This window comes from Mastigoproctus giganteus, chromosome 6 (genome assembly GCF_048544385.1).
Source record: "Mastigoproctus giganteus isolate SK-2022 chromosome 6, ASM4854438v1, whole genome shotgun sequence".
NCBI lineage: Eukaryota > Metazoa > Arthropoda > Arachnida > Uropygi > Thelyphonidae > Mastigoproctus > Mastigoproctus giganteus.
In genome coordinates, this window is record NC_143580.1 from 201,223,236 (window position 1) to 201,243,059 (window position 19,824).

Consider the following 19,824-nt stretch of genomic DNA (forward strand, 5'->3'; position numbering starts at 1 on the left):
CGTAAACGTGTACTGTTCCCATACATGTTGGAACCGGAACCGGAAGCAGCTCGGGAGCGTTCCAGGCGAAAACGTTCATCCCCTCCAAGGATTACCGCCTCAAAGAGGGGATGAATGCGTGTACCCCTGTCTCTATTTATATTGTTCCCAATAGAACTAATTCGTAGGCTCTCGAGCCACTTGCAGTCCCAAAATCTATGCGCCCGATCAGTGATGACTGCTTTGTCCGGGGAGATATGATGTTGCTTCTCCCAAAAATGTTCAGCTATGGCGGATTTACCATAATCCGCATTTCTTATCGCATTTGTGTGCTCCCCCAGACAAACATAAACATAAAGTTTAAACATAAACTTTTTAAGATTTTGGTTTTCGTTTTTACTTCAATGGTTGGTGAGAAACACTAAAAATTATAGTATAACATTAAACCCTTCCAGATATTGATTGACAAGGTAAATAAAATAATAAAATATCACTGTGATGAAAATAGTTTTTCAGATATTGATTGACAAGGTATTTTGAACAGTGAGCATGTAATAGGAAAGCAAGTTGCTGATAGTTTTTTGTAGACACTTAACATTAGCATTACTAGTGGCAAATGATGCAAGAAAGCAAGCTTATACAACATCAGCCAAAAAAAAAAATGACACCTCACATTTTACCTGTTCATTCGCTGCAACAGTTTGTCTAGTTCTTCCTTGAATTTATTTCAGCTATCAACTTCCACAACAGATGGAAGTTGATAACAAATCCTGCAACTCCTTTCTCAATTTGAATTTTTACCCCATCTTGTGTGATCTGAGCATGATGAAGATTCCCATCAGCATTGAGATTGCTCAATCCATTCAAAGCCATAAACACCTCATTCATATCACCTGGCAGGAACCTAATCTCCAGTGCTACAATTTACAGAATTGAAGCCTTTCTTAGTAAGAGTACCACTTTGTTCCCATTGCTAATCTCATTGCCTTTCTCTGTAATTGTTCCAGCAATTACTCATCATTTCCTAAAATGAGGCATCCAGACCTGAGTGCAGTACTGAAGATGTGGCCAGATCATTGCCATATACAATGGGACAATCACCTCCTTATCTCTGCTGGGAAAATTTTTGTATGTCATTGAACAAACCCCAAGAGCTATCCTGCCTGCACTGCTCGGAGAACTTCATATCTTACCACACAATTACACCAAGGTCCTTTTCATTTTCCACTAATGTACCAACTGTGTAGTAGCACACAGTTGGTACTTTACTCTGGGTGTTACTGCTACCCATATGCAGTACTTTGCATTTGTCAATGTTAAACTTCAGTTGCTACCCCTCAGTCCATCTGCTCAACTTTTCTAGATCCTGTTGCAGTAGTGTAGTGTCATTACTGTCATTAAAAACTCTGTCAACCATTGTATCATCTGAAAACTTGGACTTTAAGCCTTATATACCTTCATCAATATCATTGATAAATATAGAAAACAACAATGGTCCCAACACCACCCTGGGGAACTCCACTAATAACATCAGTCTATGAAGAGTAGTGTCCGTTGATTAGCACTCTGTCTTCTCCTACTCAACCATCTCTTTATTCATAGCAGCAACTTCCTCTTAATTCTATACTGTTCCAATTTGTACAGCAGTCTTTTATGTGCAACAATATCACAAGTTTTTCTGAAATCCAAGTATATGATATCAAAATTATTTTTACATCCATTTCCTTTGTGACCACATTGTAGTATCTAATCAAATTGATCAGACAAGATTTTCCCTTAACAAACCCATGCTGTCTGAACTATAATTTTGACCTTGTCTAGATGATCCCACATTGCTTCTTTAACCAGTGACTCTATTTTCCCCAGAACAGAAGTTCAACTAACATGTCTGTAATTACTCCTGTCATCCTTTGATCTCCCTTTGTGAATTGGGGATACCTTTTCACATCTCCAGTCCATGGGACCCCTGAATCCTGATAAAGGATTCAGGAGTCCCATGGACTGGAGATGTGAAATTTCTCCCTTTGCAGCCTCCCTTAATATAACTAGATATATCCCATCCATTCACAGTGCCTTTCTTATGTTTAATTTCAACAATTTATCCTCCACTTTGCTCTCAATTATTACAAAATCATTTAGCTCCCTGCTAGAGTTTGATAAACTTCTGGCATCCCCTACCTTAAACAGATCCTCATATGTGAATGTAGATGCAAAATACTCATTCAGTTTGTCAGCTACCTGAACAGGATCATCAACAGTCGAACTATGAATATCAAGTGTACTAATCTGATTCATCTCCTTCCTTCTAGAGTTTGCATAAGTAAAGAAGTCTTTGTTGTTTTTCTTTGCATTCTTTGCCAAAAATTTCTCATAATCTGCCTTTGACTGTCTAACCTTCTTTATGACTTAATTACAGACTAGCTTGTATATAACATAGGCTTTTGTGTCATCTGATAATTTATATGCAGCACATGCATTTTTCTTCTCTTCAGTGAGTCTCATTAGTTCACCTGACAACCATTTAAGCCCAAACCGTGAACATATATGAAAAGCCTTGCAGCTTCCAAGATTAATTCCTTGAATGCTTCCCATTTAGAATTTGCTGTTGGTAACATCATCAGTTCGTCCCACTGTATAGAATTTAAAAACTGTCTGAGACCAACATTTCACCTTTAGGAAAGCAAAATCCTTCTCTTTACCTCTGATGGTAGTTACATCTTTAAGTGAATCACTCATTAGTACACTGTGATCACTGCCACCTAGTGGTTCCTTTATCTGTAGATTCTTGAATTATCATTGCTGATAATCAGATCAAGAGTATTACTCCTTCTGATTGCCTCTCAAGCATGCTGCTGTAGAAAAAAATCATCCAATTATGAGAGCATCCTTGGACTCAGGAAAGTCCCCGTGGACTGTGAGATGTGCAAATGTATCTCCAATTCACAAAGGGGTATCAAACGGTGACAAAAATAATTACAGACCTGTTAGGTTTGACTTCTGTTCCAGGGAAAATAATGGAGTCACTAGTTAAAGAAGCATTGCAAGATCATCTAGACAAGACAGCAGTAATAATTCAGACACTGCATGGGTTTGTGAAGGGGAAGTCTTGTCAAATTGATTGGATACTATGATGTGGTCACAAAGGAACTGGATGCAAAAAATAATTTTGCTATCATATACTTAAATTTCAGGAAAGCTTTGAATACTGTTGCACATGGAAGATTACTGTACAAATTGGAGCAGTATGGCAAGTTGCTACAATGGATAAAAGGATGGTTGAGTGGGAGAAGGCAGTGTGGTAATCAGTAGATACTGCTCTTCAGTATCTATTAATTAACACAATAGACTAATGTTATTAGTGGACTAATGTTATTAGTGGTGTCCGTCAGGGTTCGGTGTTGGGCCCATTGTTGTTTTTTATATTTATCAATGATATTGATGACGGTATATGAAGCTTAATGTCATATGCAGATGATACAAAGGTTGGCGGGGTTGTTAATAATAGCAGTGACAATATGCTGCTGCAATGCTATCTGGAAAAGTTGGGCAGATGTGCTGAGAAGTGGCAACTGAAGTTTAACATTGACAAATGCAAAATACTGCATATAGGTAACAGTAACCCTAGCATATAGGTAGCAGTAACCCTAGAGAAATGTACCAACTGGGTGGTGTTACACTCAAGATAGTGAAGAATGAAAGAGACCTTGGGGGTAATTGTGCAGTCAGATGTGAAGTTTTCTGAGCATTGCAGACAGGCTTCCAGAGTAGGTCATGGGGTTTTGTAAATGATATACAGGAAATTTGCGAGCAGGGATAAGGAGGTGATTATCCTCTTGTATAAGGCAATGGTCAGGCCACACCTTAAGTACAGGTCTGGAAGTGTCATTTTAAGAAGGATGTAGAATTGCTAGAACAAGTATAGAGAAGGGCAACAAGATTGGTGGGAGAACAAAGGGGTTCTCTTGTGAAGAAAGGCTTAAGTTCTGCAAATTGCAGCTTCTGGAGATTAGACACCTGTGAGATGATCTGATTGAAGTGTATAAGGCCTTGAATGGATTGAGCAGGCTCAATGCTGATGGTATTCTTCCTCTTGCTCAGATTACAAACCTGAGGGGACATAGATTCAAACTGAGGTAAGACAGTTGTAGAATAGATGTGCGGAAATTTGCCTTTAGTAGCCAGTGGGTAGTTGATTGCTGGAAAAAACTTCCATCTGTTGTTGTGGAAGTTGATAGCTTAAATAAATTCAAGGTAGAACTAGACAAAAATTTGGAATGAATAGATCAAAGGGGTTTTTTTTTTTTTTTTTTTGGCTGATGCTGTAAAAGCTTGCTCTCTTGTATCATATGCCTATGCTAATGCTAATAAATCCACAAAATTCTTGCTAGTGTACGAGTGACCAATCCACAAGTTTCAGTCACTATCTATGAAGTAAAAATCCCCCATTATAAGACATTCTAGTTTTCTGGCCCACTCTATTTCTCTGTACAATTGTTCATTGTACTCGTCAGAGTTATTAAGGTGCCTCCGTAGCCAGGTGGGCAGGAGCAGCAGTGCGTACCACACACTTCTTGATTAGACTGGGATTTGAGCCCATGACCACCAGATACTGAGGATGTGGAAAGATCAGGGAATGACCACTGCATATCCCTGGAGCAATATGGCCTTAGTTGCTAATGCTCCTAAAAACCAAAATAACAATATAACAACAGAGTCATTAAGCCTATAACACACTCCTACTCTCATTTTTGCTTTTCCAGTGCTTATGTCACACTCAACTGACTCAATGTTGCACTTTTTGCTCATGTCAACTGCATGCACTGCATTACATTTTGTGTTTCTTAATTAACAGCATAATATCTCCTCCCTTTCTGTCCTATCTATCCTTTCTATACACATTGTAGTTCACAAATTCAAATTCTGCTTCTCTTATATCTGTGTGACACCATGTCTCTGAAATCCCTACAATGTCTGAATTTAATGTCTTGACCAGCACTTTAAATATATCAAATTTATTTTCTATACTTCTAGCATTGATGTACATGCAAGTATACAGGCAACCGGTCTTACCCTTTTACCCCAACACAGCCCATGTACTTACTTATTCCATGATGACTCCCAGCAGTTTTCCAAATCCCCAGCACCTTGCTTTCCAGGCTGCTGCTCATTCCAATAGAAGCAGTTCAAGAATTACTTTCACATATCAGCACACTGTGATCACCATTACTCAAAGGGTCTTTTATCTTCTGGTTCTTAATGCATGAAGAGTCACTGCTGATAATCAGATCAAGAGTATTGCTTCCTCTTGTTGCCTCTCTGACATGCGCTTGTAGAAAAGAGTCATCCAAAAAAAATCTATAAAAGTCTTGCTAGTGTGTGAGTGACCAACCTGTAAGTTCCAGTGAATGTCTGGTAAGTTAAAATCCGCCATTATAAGACATTCTGATTTACTGGCCCACTGTATCTCTATACAGTCTGTTGTGCTCATTGGAGTCATTAGGCCTATAACACACTCCTATTTTCATTTTTGCTCATTGATAATCATGTGTCCATTGATAACAATTATCCCTTCTCCTACTCAACCATCCTTTTATCCTTAGCAGTGACTTGCTGCTAATGCTACCCTACTCCAATTTGTTTGTTTGTTATTTGGTTTTTAAGAGCATTAGTAACTAAGGCTATATTGCTCAGGGATAAGCGGTGGTCATTCCCTGACCTTTCTGCATCATCCGTATTTGGTGGTGACAGGCTCGAACCCCGGTCTAATCAAGAAGTGTGTGCTACATACTGCTGCTCCTTCCCACCTGGCTATGGAGGCGCCACTCCAATTTGTACAGACGTCTTTTACGTGCAACTGTATCAAAAGCTTTCCTGAAATCCAAGTATATGATAACAAAATTATATTTTGCATCCAGCTCCTTTGTTACTGCATCATAGTGTCCAGTCAAATATGATCAGACAAAAATTGCCCATTAACAAATCCATGCTGTGACTGAAGTATAACTGCACTCCTGTTTAGATGGTACTGCATTACTTCTTTAATCAGTGACTCCATTTTTCCTCAAACAGAAGTTAATTTAACAGGTCTACAATTATTCTTATTCATGTCACCCTTTGCTCTCCCTTTGTTAATTGGTGATATAGTCATATATCTCCAGTCCACAGTACCTTCCTTGAATCCAAGGAACCTCTCATAATTATGGCTAAGGGTTTGCTTACCTCCTTTGCTTCCTTGCTTAATATAATTGGATATATCCCACTCACCCAGGTATTTTTTTTTAATATTTAGTTGAACAATTTCTCTTATACTTTCCTCCCAGTTATCACAAAGTCATTTAGCTCTCAGGTGTAGTTTCATAACGAATTCCTCATGTGTGAATATACATGCAAGATACCTGTTTATTTTATCAGCAAATTGCATGTGTTAATCATAAAATATGGAGCATCTTGACTTAATAAAGTAACTCTATTGTGTTTTATGATCCATATGTCACAGTAATAATTAGTAACTTATCCTTTGTTTACAGATTATTAAGATTGGATATTATATCAGAAATTTTACTTGTATTTGCCATGGAAAATATGTTAGTAATTTAAGAGGCAGTTCAAATTATTTTTGAAGTAATTGTTTTTTTTTTTTTTTTTTTGGTTTTTTTTATAAAACTAAATTAAGAAAATAAGTCTAATAATATTTTTTTATGTTTGCAGATCTGTGGTTTTCCTATATTTACCTCGTCTGGCACAGTCAGAGCTGAGCTCAAGTATGCTGAAACTGGTTTACAACTTTCACATGAGCAGATACAGAAGCTCTGCGAATTTCATGCTTTTGTATTTTCCAAAGTTCTTTTTCTTGAAAAGAAACCAAAAGTCATAAATTTTACAGAAGAAAAGAACTCATATCTTATTGTTCCCATAAATAAAGGTGAATATTACGGAAATTAATTTTAATTTTTATATACAATATGTCTCAAAATAAAGCAACCTGAAAGTCAAATAACCAGATATGCTTTGCTGAGCACATCTGGTTATTTTATAAAAGTAGTCTCTCTTTTGTTGTATATAGTGTTCTGTTGAAGAGTATAAAATAGTAGTGAATATCTGAAGTATTGTTTATTGTAGAGCATTTTTTTTTTTTTTTTTCCATTCTGGTGTGTGTTTATATATAGTAAACTCTCGATTTAATGGCCTAATAGGGGAGAAGGGGTTTCCATTAAATCGAATGTAACTGGGGGGAGGCATTTTTTATTGTTCTTAATGTAAAAAAAATACTTTAATACAATATGCAGTACTGTACAATATAAAATTATGTTGCAATTTGCCTTTTGATTTACAGACATTAGAAACAGTTTATTTTTTTACACCGTAAATTTCACGAACATGTGTTGCTGAGGCCTTGTTCTAATTTCTCAATTAGCTCTAATTTCTGTGCCACATTTAAGTTCACATAGTTTCTTCTAACTCCACTAGCACTTGATGCCATTTTAAATTGTAAGGATTGCAAAATTATTTATTAAATAAAGTCACAATTCAGAAATCACAGAAACACTCTGTATACAACCTGGCCACACGATAGCTTGAAGCAGACTGAGACTGAAAAAAAGGGAATCAGTAGACTTGCCGTTTAGTGTCCCAAGTCATATTCGGCTCGCAAGTCACCGCCTGCTCTTATTATCTGTTATCTGTAATCTGGGTAAACAACTATTTGAACACGTTTTCAGAAAGAATAAAAAACAATTTCCTGAATTTCATTATAAAAATAAAAGTAGGTAATTATCAAAACAATAATGGAAATAGGTAAGTATTATTAATTTTTAATTAATAATAACACCGAAGTTTTGTATAACCTAGAAAAAATAATATGGTTGAGATTAATATGTACATTACTGTATTATTATTTGTCCGGTCCTTAAATCCGGGCGCCTCCGTAGCCAGGTGGGCAGGAGCAGCAGTGCATAGCACTGCTGCTCCTGCCCACCTGGCTACGGAGGCTCCCGGATTTAACACGCTTCTTGATTAGACCGGGGTTCGAGTCCATGACCACCAAATACAGAGGATGCGGAAAGGTCAGGGAATGACCACCGCATATCCCCGGAACAATATAGCCTTAGTTGCTAATGCTCCTAAAAACTAAACAACAACTGTTAAATCTGTTATATCGGGGTCCGTTAAATCAAGGGTTTACTGTATATATATATATATATATATATATATATCTCCAATATTTTAAATTAAATAAAATACAATAAAACATAAGCCAGTAGTATGGCAAAAACTGTAGAGCGAAAATTAACATAAAAATAACCCAAATAAACAAACGAACGAAAAGAAAGAATAGACATAAATAGTAGCCCAGAAACCCTTGTATAATTTCGAACTTTAAATCCAATTAACAAAAACTATACAAAATTCAAGATAATGCCAATTACATATTAATTTAGCAGTACCCCCGAAATGCAGCGATTCCATGACCATTATTGGCCTTGTGGTCCTCTGTCGATATGGGGCATGATGGTCAGTCTATTTTATTTTAATTTATTTCGATTTTGTTATCGTTTGGTAGTTCCTTTAACCCTCTTTTGGTGATATTTCACGTCTTTCGGAACTGGTACCTCTCGGGGGGGGGGGGGTACCGCTAAATTAATATGTAATTGGCATTATCCTAAATTTTGTATAGTTTTTGTTAACTGGATTTAAAGTTCGAAATTATACAAGGGTTTCTGGGCTACTATTTATGTCTATTCTTTCTTTTCGTTTGTTTGTTTATTTGGGTTATTTTTATGTTAATTTTCACTCTACAGTTTTTGCCATACTACTAGCTTATGTTTTATTGTATTTTATTTAATTTAAAATATTGGATGTATTTCAGCTTCATATGGAGGAATTGCATGTTGCTGCCTTTAATGAATGCTTAATTATTTATTTATTTATTTATTCACTTTATTATAATTTAACTTATGTTAATATTTAATATAATTCAATGATAGTATATATATATATATATATATATATATATATATATATATATATATATACTGGTGGACCGGACAATAAGCATCTTGGCTGACATATGAAAATGAAGAAATTAAATTTCAAAAACAGCCTTTATCATCAGTACATTGTAGGGGTGCTTGACAAAATTCTGCAGAGCTTTTTCATATCAGATCCAAGTGGTTTATAAGTTACATGATACTTACATTACCCTGAGGGACTCTACTTCTCACAGACCTTGGTAATGTGCAAAAATAAGAATTTTCTTCAAAACATTTGGTTTTCTGATAAATATCACATGCTGCTATCTAGTCACATTATCAGACTAACAACATGTTTTCCTAGAATTCCAGCAGTGAAATCAACTTGCCAAGAGATGAATACGAGGGAGCAATCAAAACATTTTCCCCCGACCATATTCTACATGTCCCAAGGCACCTCCGTAGCCAAGGTGGGCAGGAGCAGCAGTGCATAGCACATGCTTCTTGATTAGACCGGGGTTCGAGCCCGTGACCACCAAATATGGAGGATGTGGAAAGGTCAGGAATTGACTACCGCATATCCCCAGAGCAATATGGCCTTAGTTGCTAATGCTCTTAAAAAGCCAAATAACAAATAAACAACAAGCATGTCCCAAGAGGTTGAGATTTGGAACATGTATTACTCCTCTATGTATTCACCACCCAATGCAGCACATTTCTCCCATCTCATGTGGTACTTCTTATGCCATTTTTTGTAGCAGATCTCACTTTGCTCTTGAAAACTCTGCTTCTCTCAGAGAAATTACCTTTGCACTGCCAAAAAAGAAAATGCTTTCCATGCAGAAAAAAAAAAAAAAAAAAAAAAAATGATTTCAGCTGCAGAAAGTGGAAGAAGTCAGAAGGTGCCAAGTTAGGAGAATAAGGTGAGTGTGGCAAGATACGAAGTCCTAACTTCAGGGCAAGATCAGTGGTTGCAACAGTAGTGTGTTGTCATGAAGCAACAGCATGCCTTTGCTGTGCATTCAGTATCACTTTTTCTTAATTGCCACATGTAATTGCTTTAGTAAGTTTCTGTAGTAATGTGCATTGATGATGGTACCCTTCTCCAGGCGATTCTGTGTGAATAATGCCTATCTCATGCCTGAAAACTGACAGCAACATTCTAACTGCAGATGGTTGCACTCTGGTCGTTATGGGGAGTTGCTGATGATTGATGTTTCCATTGTTTTGTTTCTGGGTCAAAGTGATGTATCGACAATTCATCCATAGTCACTAATTCATAATAAAACCGGTCAGGATTTCTGTCACACATAGTGATCATTTCAGCAGAGCAGTCCTACCTTTTTTCTTTCTTAATACATGTGAGCAAGTAAGGAATCCGTTGTGCTGAGGCCTTATTCATATTCAAATCATTGTGAATTATGCTCTCCACTGATCCATAACTTACACCAGTCTCAGCAGCTATCTCTTTAATTGTCTTCTAGTGGTCATTGAAGATCATCTGGTCAATTTTGTCACTAATTCAGTAGTGTCACTACTGCAGCCATTGACATGAATAACCCCAGAGGCTCACATCTGGTGAGTATTGGCTTGGCACACCCAGGGTCCTGAACTGGATATCATCATTCTTCTTCTTCTTGGTGATTTACTTCTATTTCTGACTGACTCTCTCTCTCTCTCTCTCTCTCTCTCTCTCTCTCTCTCTCTCTCTCTCTCTCTCTCTCTCTCTCTCTCTCTCTCTCTCTTAGGGTAACTCGGGAATTTTTTTTTTGGCTGGTGCAGCTTCAGGCTTTCTTGCACCATACAGCTAATAATAATAATAATGTCAATGGCTGCCCACTTCTTTCTTCATCATGGACACTCTCCTGGCTGCACTTCTCCACCTCACTGATGTTTTACAACATTATGTGTTGGATAGATATCCCCATACACCATAGACATCTCCTCGCAGATAGTCCGTGGCTGTTTGCCTTGCAAAAACAAGAATTTGAAAAAATGGATTGATATTCAGCTTTATCCATCATGACACTCTGTCACATATTCAGCCTCTAAAAAAAAGAGACATGAGAGTTAGAGCAATGAAACTTCTGGCATCTATTTCTAGATAACCAAGCAGTACATTCAATAAAACATAATGTTCAAAGAATACACAGAAGAAGATCAGAAGAAAAATTTTTGATACCCCTCCTCATATGTGTCATGGGGTACGTGTCATGGGGCATTTACTGTCATGGATTGTTGGTCCTTACTTCCTTGAGGATGAATATACTGTTACTAAAAAATAGGAATGCTACCACCTTATCATTGTGATCAGATTTGCTGCTGTAATGAAACAGTTTTATCACTCCAGGGACCTATGTTTCAAAAGGCAATAGGTTCACTGCAACTTCTCATATGAAAGATTGATGGACTTATTGCAGTAATACTTCAAAAATCATCTCATTTTGAAAGGAACTGACTATCCATTTCCAGTTCACTCACTTCATCTAGCACTACCAGGCGCCAACATATCTGAGACTGTCAAGCAGAAAGCTTTTTGTAACCCCATGCTAAGACTTGTCAGAGATCTTGCAGGAAAACATAATACAGGCTCTAACACTGCATACCAGTAGGCCATTCAAAACATGTTTCAGACCTTTAAAAAAGACTAGAACAATGCCTTGATCTTGGAGACTCTCACCTTGAACCCATCCTGTGATACAATGTAAGGCATGCTATAAACATATCAAACTAAATTAAACTATTTTATACAGTCTGGCCAAGAATTAAGTAATTCTTGGCCACACTTTATATTTTTTTAAATTTTGTAACATACTTTATTCTTAAATGACCTTCCCACTCATAATTTATTGATGTTGTTATTTTGGTTTTTAGGAGCATTAGCAACTAAGGCCATATTGCTCCGGGATATGCCATGGTCATTCCCTGACCTTTCCGCATCCTCCGTATTTGGTGGTGATTGGCTCAAACCCCGGTCTAATCAAGAAGCGTGTGCTACGCGCTGCTGCTCCTTCCACCTGGCTATGGAGGCGCCATGATTTATTGAAACAAAAGCATAGGCAATCTAAGGCTTTACCTCATAGTTATTAGGTGATGTTAAGAAAAAGCTGAATTTGAAAGTGCTTGGAATTTTGCCCAGACATGATGGGAGGAGGAGGTTTGTGATGAGAGCCTTATCAATGAGTTCAGGTCTGAAGAAATAATCTGTCCTAAATTTCTATCCTAATGAGCAAGGCTCATTAGGATAGAAATTTTTCTTATGCTTCTGTTGTTAACAGAAACTGATTTTTTAGAGACAGATTGAATAGAATAAATGCAAGGATATTTGCTGATGCTATTGATGCAGTGTTCGGTATCTCAGAAAACTGCTGCTTTTTTGGACAAGTGGATATACAGACTAATAATTTAATAGCAGTCTAAGCAGAGATGAATTGATTATTGCATTGCTCCTATTGGGACATGCAGTAACCTGGGAAGGAGGGTAATTAAGTCCTACTGGAAAGATGAGGTATTCCTTATGGGACATGAAATTATATGGGCTGCATTCATATTATTAAGAGCACGAAAAGACAGGTGTCTACTTGTTTATACATTAATGCTTGGAGCATAGTAAATAAATTTGTTGAATTTGAAGTATTGGTTGTCATAAAATGCTGACTTAATAAGCATATCGGAAATGTGGTGTCACTTTTGATACAGAGGATGCATATTGTGAGCACAATGTGTAGAATGAACAGACATGACTTCTAGGGGCCAGAGAGTTATGCTGTTGATTAAGAGGCACGTAGATTCAGAAACAATACACCCAGAACACATCAGTTGTCAGTGCAGTATTAAGTCAATCCCGTGGGACATAAGCATTGAAAAAACAAAAGTGAGAATATGAATATGTTATAGGCCAGATGAATGACGAGTATAATGAACAACTCTTATACAGGCAAAAGCCAAAAACTCAGAATTTCTTATCATTGTCATATATTATCTTTGTAACTTAACTTATTTTATCATAGGTGATTTTAATTTCCCAGATTTTGATTGGAACTTCTAGGTTAGTCATTCACTTAGTAATAGAACATTTTTAGATTGCTGGATGACTACTTTCTATACCAGTGTTTCTCAACTTGTGCCACAGCAAATTTTAAGTGTGCTGCAGAAAATGCAAATTTAAAAAAAATAATAATAAATACAAGTTTTATAATAAAATTTAATTCAAACTAAAAATTTGTTTATTTACACTGTTCTGATCACATTCACACTGCTCTGACATCACATTTTGATTCCTAGTATTAGGTGTGTTCACCTTTATTCTGCCATTCTTATCGCTATATAAAAAAGCATTATGATACTAAGCTATGGTACTAGTGAAACTTGATACTAAGGCAAGTTGGACAGATGACTTGTGTAACCGAGACCTGCTAATATTTGTAAAATCAGACAAATGCTAACTTATTGTGATTATTTGTTGTATAAGACGTGTGTCCTCATTTTGAATTAAATTTTTAAATCAATCTAAGATCTCGAGCAGAAATTTCAAACAGAATTTTTCCCCCCTCAGAAATATTATAAATATAGATATTTTAGAAATTTTAAGCCAGGAGTTCTCTTACCTGATATTTAAAATTTTTTTTTACCCCCAGTTCTTCAGGCATAACTGCATCCAGGAACAGTGTAATTTGAATAGATGGAATAAGTATTGGAAGACCTGCCTAAAGCTAGATGAACCTTATAACAGGACAAAATAATTAAAATAATGCTTTGGCCTTAAATCCATGCATAGCAAATAACTGGAGATATAAAGAAAGATAACTAACTGAAGCTTGATGAGGGCTTTTTGCTTATACGATCTTTAAAGGGGAAGTGAACACATGTCGAAGGCTGTATTTATATGGCCCAGGCACGTTCCATTGCAGTATTTCAGAAGCGTGGGAGGGCCTTTGGCAGTCCTGTGTCTAAGTGGTGAACTACCAACTCAGAACAAATTTTTTCTGTCCGGTCTTTTTGTTTTCTTTATTATTTGAAGCTACTTTTAAGCTGCTTTTGGATTCTCATATGTAACAATGTTCTCATGCTGCCTATATATATACAATCACAGTCTTATATACAAGGAATAGCATAAACTGTTTTTGTTGTTTAAAATCTATTGTTCTATTATTGTGTTTTGAATTTTTAAGGCATACAGATAGTTTCTTAGAGCTGCCGAAGGCTAAGTTTACTCTGGAATCTTTGAAAATTTTTTTCAAAGGTTGATTTTCAAAGATGATTGTCTGCCTATAAGCAGACAGTCACTATGTATCTTCCATAAAATTTAAGGGATGGGGAAGAGTACTTGGAAATGATGTGATTTTCTATTTCCAGAAGGTAAAATTTGGAGAGATGTTCACTTATGGAACCGCCCATTGGTACCCCAAATACTTGTTGGTAAAATACTTCTTCGTGGGTGAAATAATTGGCATATAACAGTATGTTTAGTAAGTTGACTATGTCAGTGATTTCTAATTTTGTTCTGTTTTTTAATATGGGATCACTGGGTAGCAAATTCTGAGTAGCCTTCACTGCGTTTTGAGGATGTACATTTGTATATAGTGATTTTATATCAAAAGAATATAATTTGTCATCTGGTTCTAATTTTATATCATTGTCAGATAAGAATAGGTGTTTCGTATTCTTTATACGATATTTGGAGTAATTCATTAAAGGTACGGATTAGTAAGTCAACCACAAATTTTGCCAAGTTTCTTGTTGATGTATTTTTGAAACTAACTATGGGTCTTAATGGTTTGTCAGTTTTATGTAACTATGACACCAAAAATGTAGGGTGAACACATTGTTTGGGCTAAGAGGTTTGTGTGAAAATTGTTTGTGAACTTTTCTTCAGAGCTTAATCTTTTATATTCTTTTTCGATTTTTGATCCGATGGTGGGAACAGGATTTTTTTCTACTTTCTGGTACGTATTTGTGTCTTGTACCAGGTTTGTCAGTTTGTTTTCATAATTGGATTTGTTTATTAATGCTATTTAGTCACCCTTATCAGCCTTTTGAATGATGATGTTTTTATTGGTGGCTAATTTCTTGATGCACTGAAACTCCTTCCTTGAAAGGTTAGGAGTAAGATTTGGTTTTTTTATTCATTACGTTATTTATTTGCTTAATTATTATTTTTTTCTATTGCTATGACTATGTAAACCTGTTTGGACTCTTATTACATATTCGTTGTATGGGAAATTTTTTGGGATCACACTATAATTGAGGCCTTTGTGGAGAAGATTGTGTTCATATTTTGTTAAGTTATAGTTAGAAAGATTGGTTACGAATTTAGCGTTCCTGTAATGTGTTTGGTGCCCACCTAAAGATTGTGGTCTCTGTGATTTTAAAAGGGAGCTCCATTTTTAGTTATGTCTTGCTGTAAGTATTTCAGTATAAAACTTGATTCTATCCTGTAGATGGTGGAAGAAGGCATTCCATTAAGTCCTCATTCACTAGTGATATTAGTCGATTTTTGACTCTGTGAATATAGTGCAGAAGGTTTTCTTTGCATGGGTCTTTGTTTTTGTGCATGTTTTACTATGGATATGGCAGCTCTTTTGACCTCTCTCTCTTCTAAAATTTCTATAGTTTGCTTATATTTTTATTTGCATGAATTTCAGAATAATTTGTGAACATAGGCATTTTTTAAAGAAAGCTGTGTGTTTTTTTGTTGGAAATACTTTATTAGCATTCCTTCATATAGGTTGAAATCTGCCCTCATTTAATTCAAAATGAGGACATGGATCCTATACATCAGAAAATCACAATAAGTTAGCATCTGTCCGATTTTACGAATATTAGTGACTCGGTTACACAAGTTGTCTGTTCAACATGTTATTCTTATCACTTGAGAGTCTTTCTCAGGCATCCTGCAGTGCATTTTGCAATTGTACGAATTGCAAATTGTAAGTAACATAGCAAGAAATTTCCATTGTGTTTTTATATCTCCAAGATGTCATATTCCGTTAATTCACGAGTATAGCAGTGATTGTAGTGTACCGCAAAATTTTAGCAGCTTTAAAAGTGTACCACAGCAATGAAAAGGTTGAGAAACACTCTTCTATATCAACGTTATTATTATTAACAATCTGTTTATTTAATCACTTAATACTTTGATCCCTATGCACCTTTCTAACCTAATTTCTAGAATGGTGCACATTTCTGAGGTTATAAAGTACAAAGGAGCAATTGAATGGCCTTCTTGTACACTGAAAGGACAGAATTCTTGGGATACCTGGTTCTTGGGGAGTGCGATGCTGTCACCCCTCTCCCTAGTGGATGAACCCACCGCTTGACAGGTATATAGGTACACTGCATTCACGTAGATGGTAATTTGATGTCGGTATGGATAAACGTCGTGAGCTAACAGACTTTGAAAGAGGGATGATAGTGGGTGCCCGATGCATGGGTCACTCTATCGCGGAGGTGGTACAGAAATTTCACTATCCGCATTTGACAGTATCAAGAGTGTATCAGGAATACACCATTTCCAGAATAACATCTCATCGTGGACAGCGCTGTGGGTGGAGAAAGATGGTGGATGAACATGGCCATCGATGTCTGTCTCGCATTGGTTCAGCCAACCAGAGAGCGACAGTGGCACAAATCACCACTGACTTCGATGAGGGAAGTGCCACAAACGTCTCCACCAAGACCATAAGGCGATCATTAGCCACAGTAATGACCCACCAGAGTCCCATTGCTAACACCATGGCACAGGACTCTAGGCCTCGACTGGGAGAAAAAACATCAGCACTGGACCTTGGATGATTGGAGATAGGTCTCCTTGTCCTATGAGTCCCATTTTGATTGGATGGGTGGGTGTGTATCTGGTGGAAATTATGCACCCATCATGTCAACAAAGAATTGCTCAGGCGGTGGACGATCGATAATGGTTTGGGGCGTGTTTAATTGGCACACGTTGGGACCTCTGGTATGTTTAGATGCAACTCTGAACAGTCTAGGTTACGTGTCAATCCTTGCAGACTATATCTGTATCTCTTCTTGGTCATCATGCACCCACAGTTCATGGACTCTTCCAACAGGACAATGGGTCTTCCCACAAAGCCATGGTGACTAGAACATGGTTCGAAGAGCATTCCACAGATTTTACCACCATGGAATGGCCTCCCCATTCATGGACACTAACTCTGTGGAGCATCTTTGGGTTGCTGTGGAAAGGTCTGTTCTAGCTTTGGATCCTCCACCTAGGAATGAGACAGAATTATGGACAGTGATGCAGCAAACAAGCATGGATGAAAATACCTGTGGAACATTTTCATGAACTAGTGGACTCAATGCCTCACCATGTGACTGCCCTTATCCAGGTGAAAGGTGGGCCTACTTGTTACTAGGTAGGTATCCCATGATTTCTGTCCACTCAGTGTACTACTAGTACTAATAAAAGTTGGTGAAGTTACAAGAGAAAGCAGTATTCTTGGTTTTATTATCAGCATCAATTCATCATGTATTAAGAATCTTCAAGTAAAGGGATCAGTAGGTGGCAGTGATTGTAGTGTATTGATGTGGACTTTATTCAAAGAAATAACTACTGTCAAGGATAAAAGGAAGTGATTTTGTTTGCTTAAGTGATTGAACAGACTTAAACAATTTAAAATTTCCTTTCAGTGGAACCAACTGATGTAATACAATTGCCAAATGGGAAGTATTCAGGGAAGTAATCACAGAGGCTTAAACTTTTTATAACAACTAAGAAGTATTGTTCAGGGTAAAATGGATATATAGTTATTACTGTCTCTATTTCCTTCTCTTTCTTCTTTCATTTTTCACATACCCACTTAATCAGTGATATCCATTCAGAAATGTATGGTTTACATGTTTTAGATAATTGATTTTTTTAAACAATCAACTTAACTTTGTAACTTATTTTATAACTATGGACCACAACGAACCAATTAATAGCATGCTACAATTGCAAGGTAGATTAAAGCTGACCAAGGAATCTAATCATATTTCTCTCTCACACACACACACACACACATGCACGCACACTCAGTAACATATGTGTAGTACACGTGTACTACACATATGTTACTGAGTAGCAAGTTTTAGCTACTTTAATGAAGGTTCTAATAAACCTCTTGGCTGTAGAATAAATAATAATTCAAAGCACAGATTATGTAATAGCAAATTGTGTTTTATGTGCCTCTTTATGCATCTGCCAACATGCATTTGACATCGAAGAAGCATTGTTTTTTGCAAAATGAGTATTATTGTTTATCTCATTACATTCTACATGTGCAATTCTAAATATGTTGAACAAGCTAGCAATGAATTGCACATAAGAATGCACCAGCACAGATCACATATTAATAATTACTGAACTAATAATAATGAAAAAATCAACAGTAATTGTAGCATTGAACGTTAAATAAGGTTTAATCATTTTTAAGAACATAATACACTGAAGTTTAGTATAACAAATCTATGCAGGCAAACAAAATATTTATTGTAATGAAATTTCATTACAGAGATGTGATAAAAAAATGTCAGAACAATAAGTTACATATTACAAAATAATTATAATGAAACTTACATATTAAATACAATTTTATACTTTTTATACTAATTAATATATTTTTTTATGATTTTGTTATTTTCAACAAAACAAATCTTTTTTAATTCTGCCTGGAAAAAAAAGAAAAACGTTATAAACATGAAACTAGATCTCTTTCATTTTCAAGTTTATAAAACTATTAGTGCAGCTGTCAAATTATATGATATAAACAACTATACTTCCTCACACAAAACTGTAAGCAAACGTAATTTCAATGCTGACAACTCATCTGTCAGTATGTTTCTCTAAGTAACTATACGTAAAAAAATCACTATCAACTACAAAATTACTTCAGGAAGGTAGACTGATCAAAAGCCAGTAATCTCAAATAGGCAGTTATGTCTAGTTGGTAAATCATTACAGCACTGCCAGATGCTAAAGACCAAAGATCAAAAAATGTACATGGTATTGTTTAAGAACTTTCATTTTACACATTTATTTATAATGATTATATTTTTTGTAGCAAGATGAATTTATATTGTACTGAACTGATATCTTCATTACAATGATATTTGTTAAAATGAAACATTTTTATATTACGATATATAGTAAATTGGCAGAGGATAGGAAGTGATTTCATTGCACTGAATATTTAATTACCCTGATGTTTGTTATACTTACATTGTACTGTACTAATTAATATATTTATTTATACATTTATGTTATACATCCATGTATCTAACTTAACAGAAATTAATGATATAAATTAAAGACTGGCACATGAAGAAGTAATAGTATTATTCATGGTATGGTATAAATCTGTATATCCTTTTGACTTAAATAATAAGTGTAATCATAAATATATTACTAATGCACACACACAGGAAGTATGTGTTATAAAATGTTTTAAATTACTGAGAAACTAGATAAACTCAAAACCAAAGAGAAGATATAACAAAATTAAATCCACAGGATATCACATTATATAGAGTGTGGCAGAGTAATGGGTTGTTATAAAATTTCAGAAACTCACTGAAATGTTATTTCAGAAATGTAAATATATGAACTTCATACCTGCTACCTCTCCAGATTTATGATGGCCACCATGTGTCAGATACAGCTAAAAATATGTTCATAAGCCTTCAAGGAGACAATAGTATGATTGCAAATGCAAGATGCTGTGATCAATGGGGTAAATAGACTTTCAGCATGGAATGATGATAGGGTGCAAAATAAACAATCTTTCTCTACATGACATTACAGTGGCATTAAAGAACCCTAGGTTGACAATTTGTGATGTGATCTGCAAATAGAAGTTTGCAGATCACTGCAAAC

At 36.0% G+C, this 19,824-nt stretch overlaps 1 protein-coding gene across 1 annotated transcript in view; it reads left to right on the top strand.

The window, feature by feature from the left end:
- LOC150084878 (endoribonuclease Dicer-like) overlaps positions 1–19,824 on the top strand; it is a 156,646-nt gene that overhangs the window by 116,492 nt on the left and 20,330 nt on the right. The window contains exon 8 of the mRNA XM_090376376.1: positions 6,688–6,901. Within this exon, the coding sequence (XP_090232502.1) occupies positions 6,688–6,901 (214 nt within the window). The remainder of the gene's footprint in view (positions 1–6,687; positions 6,902–19,824) is intronic.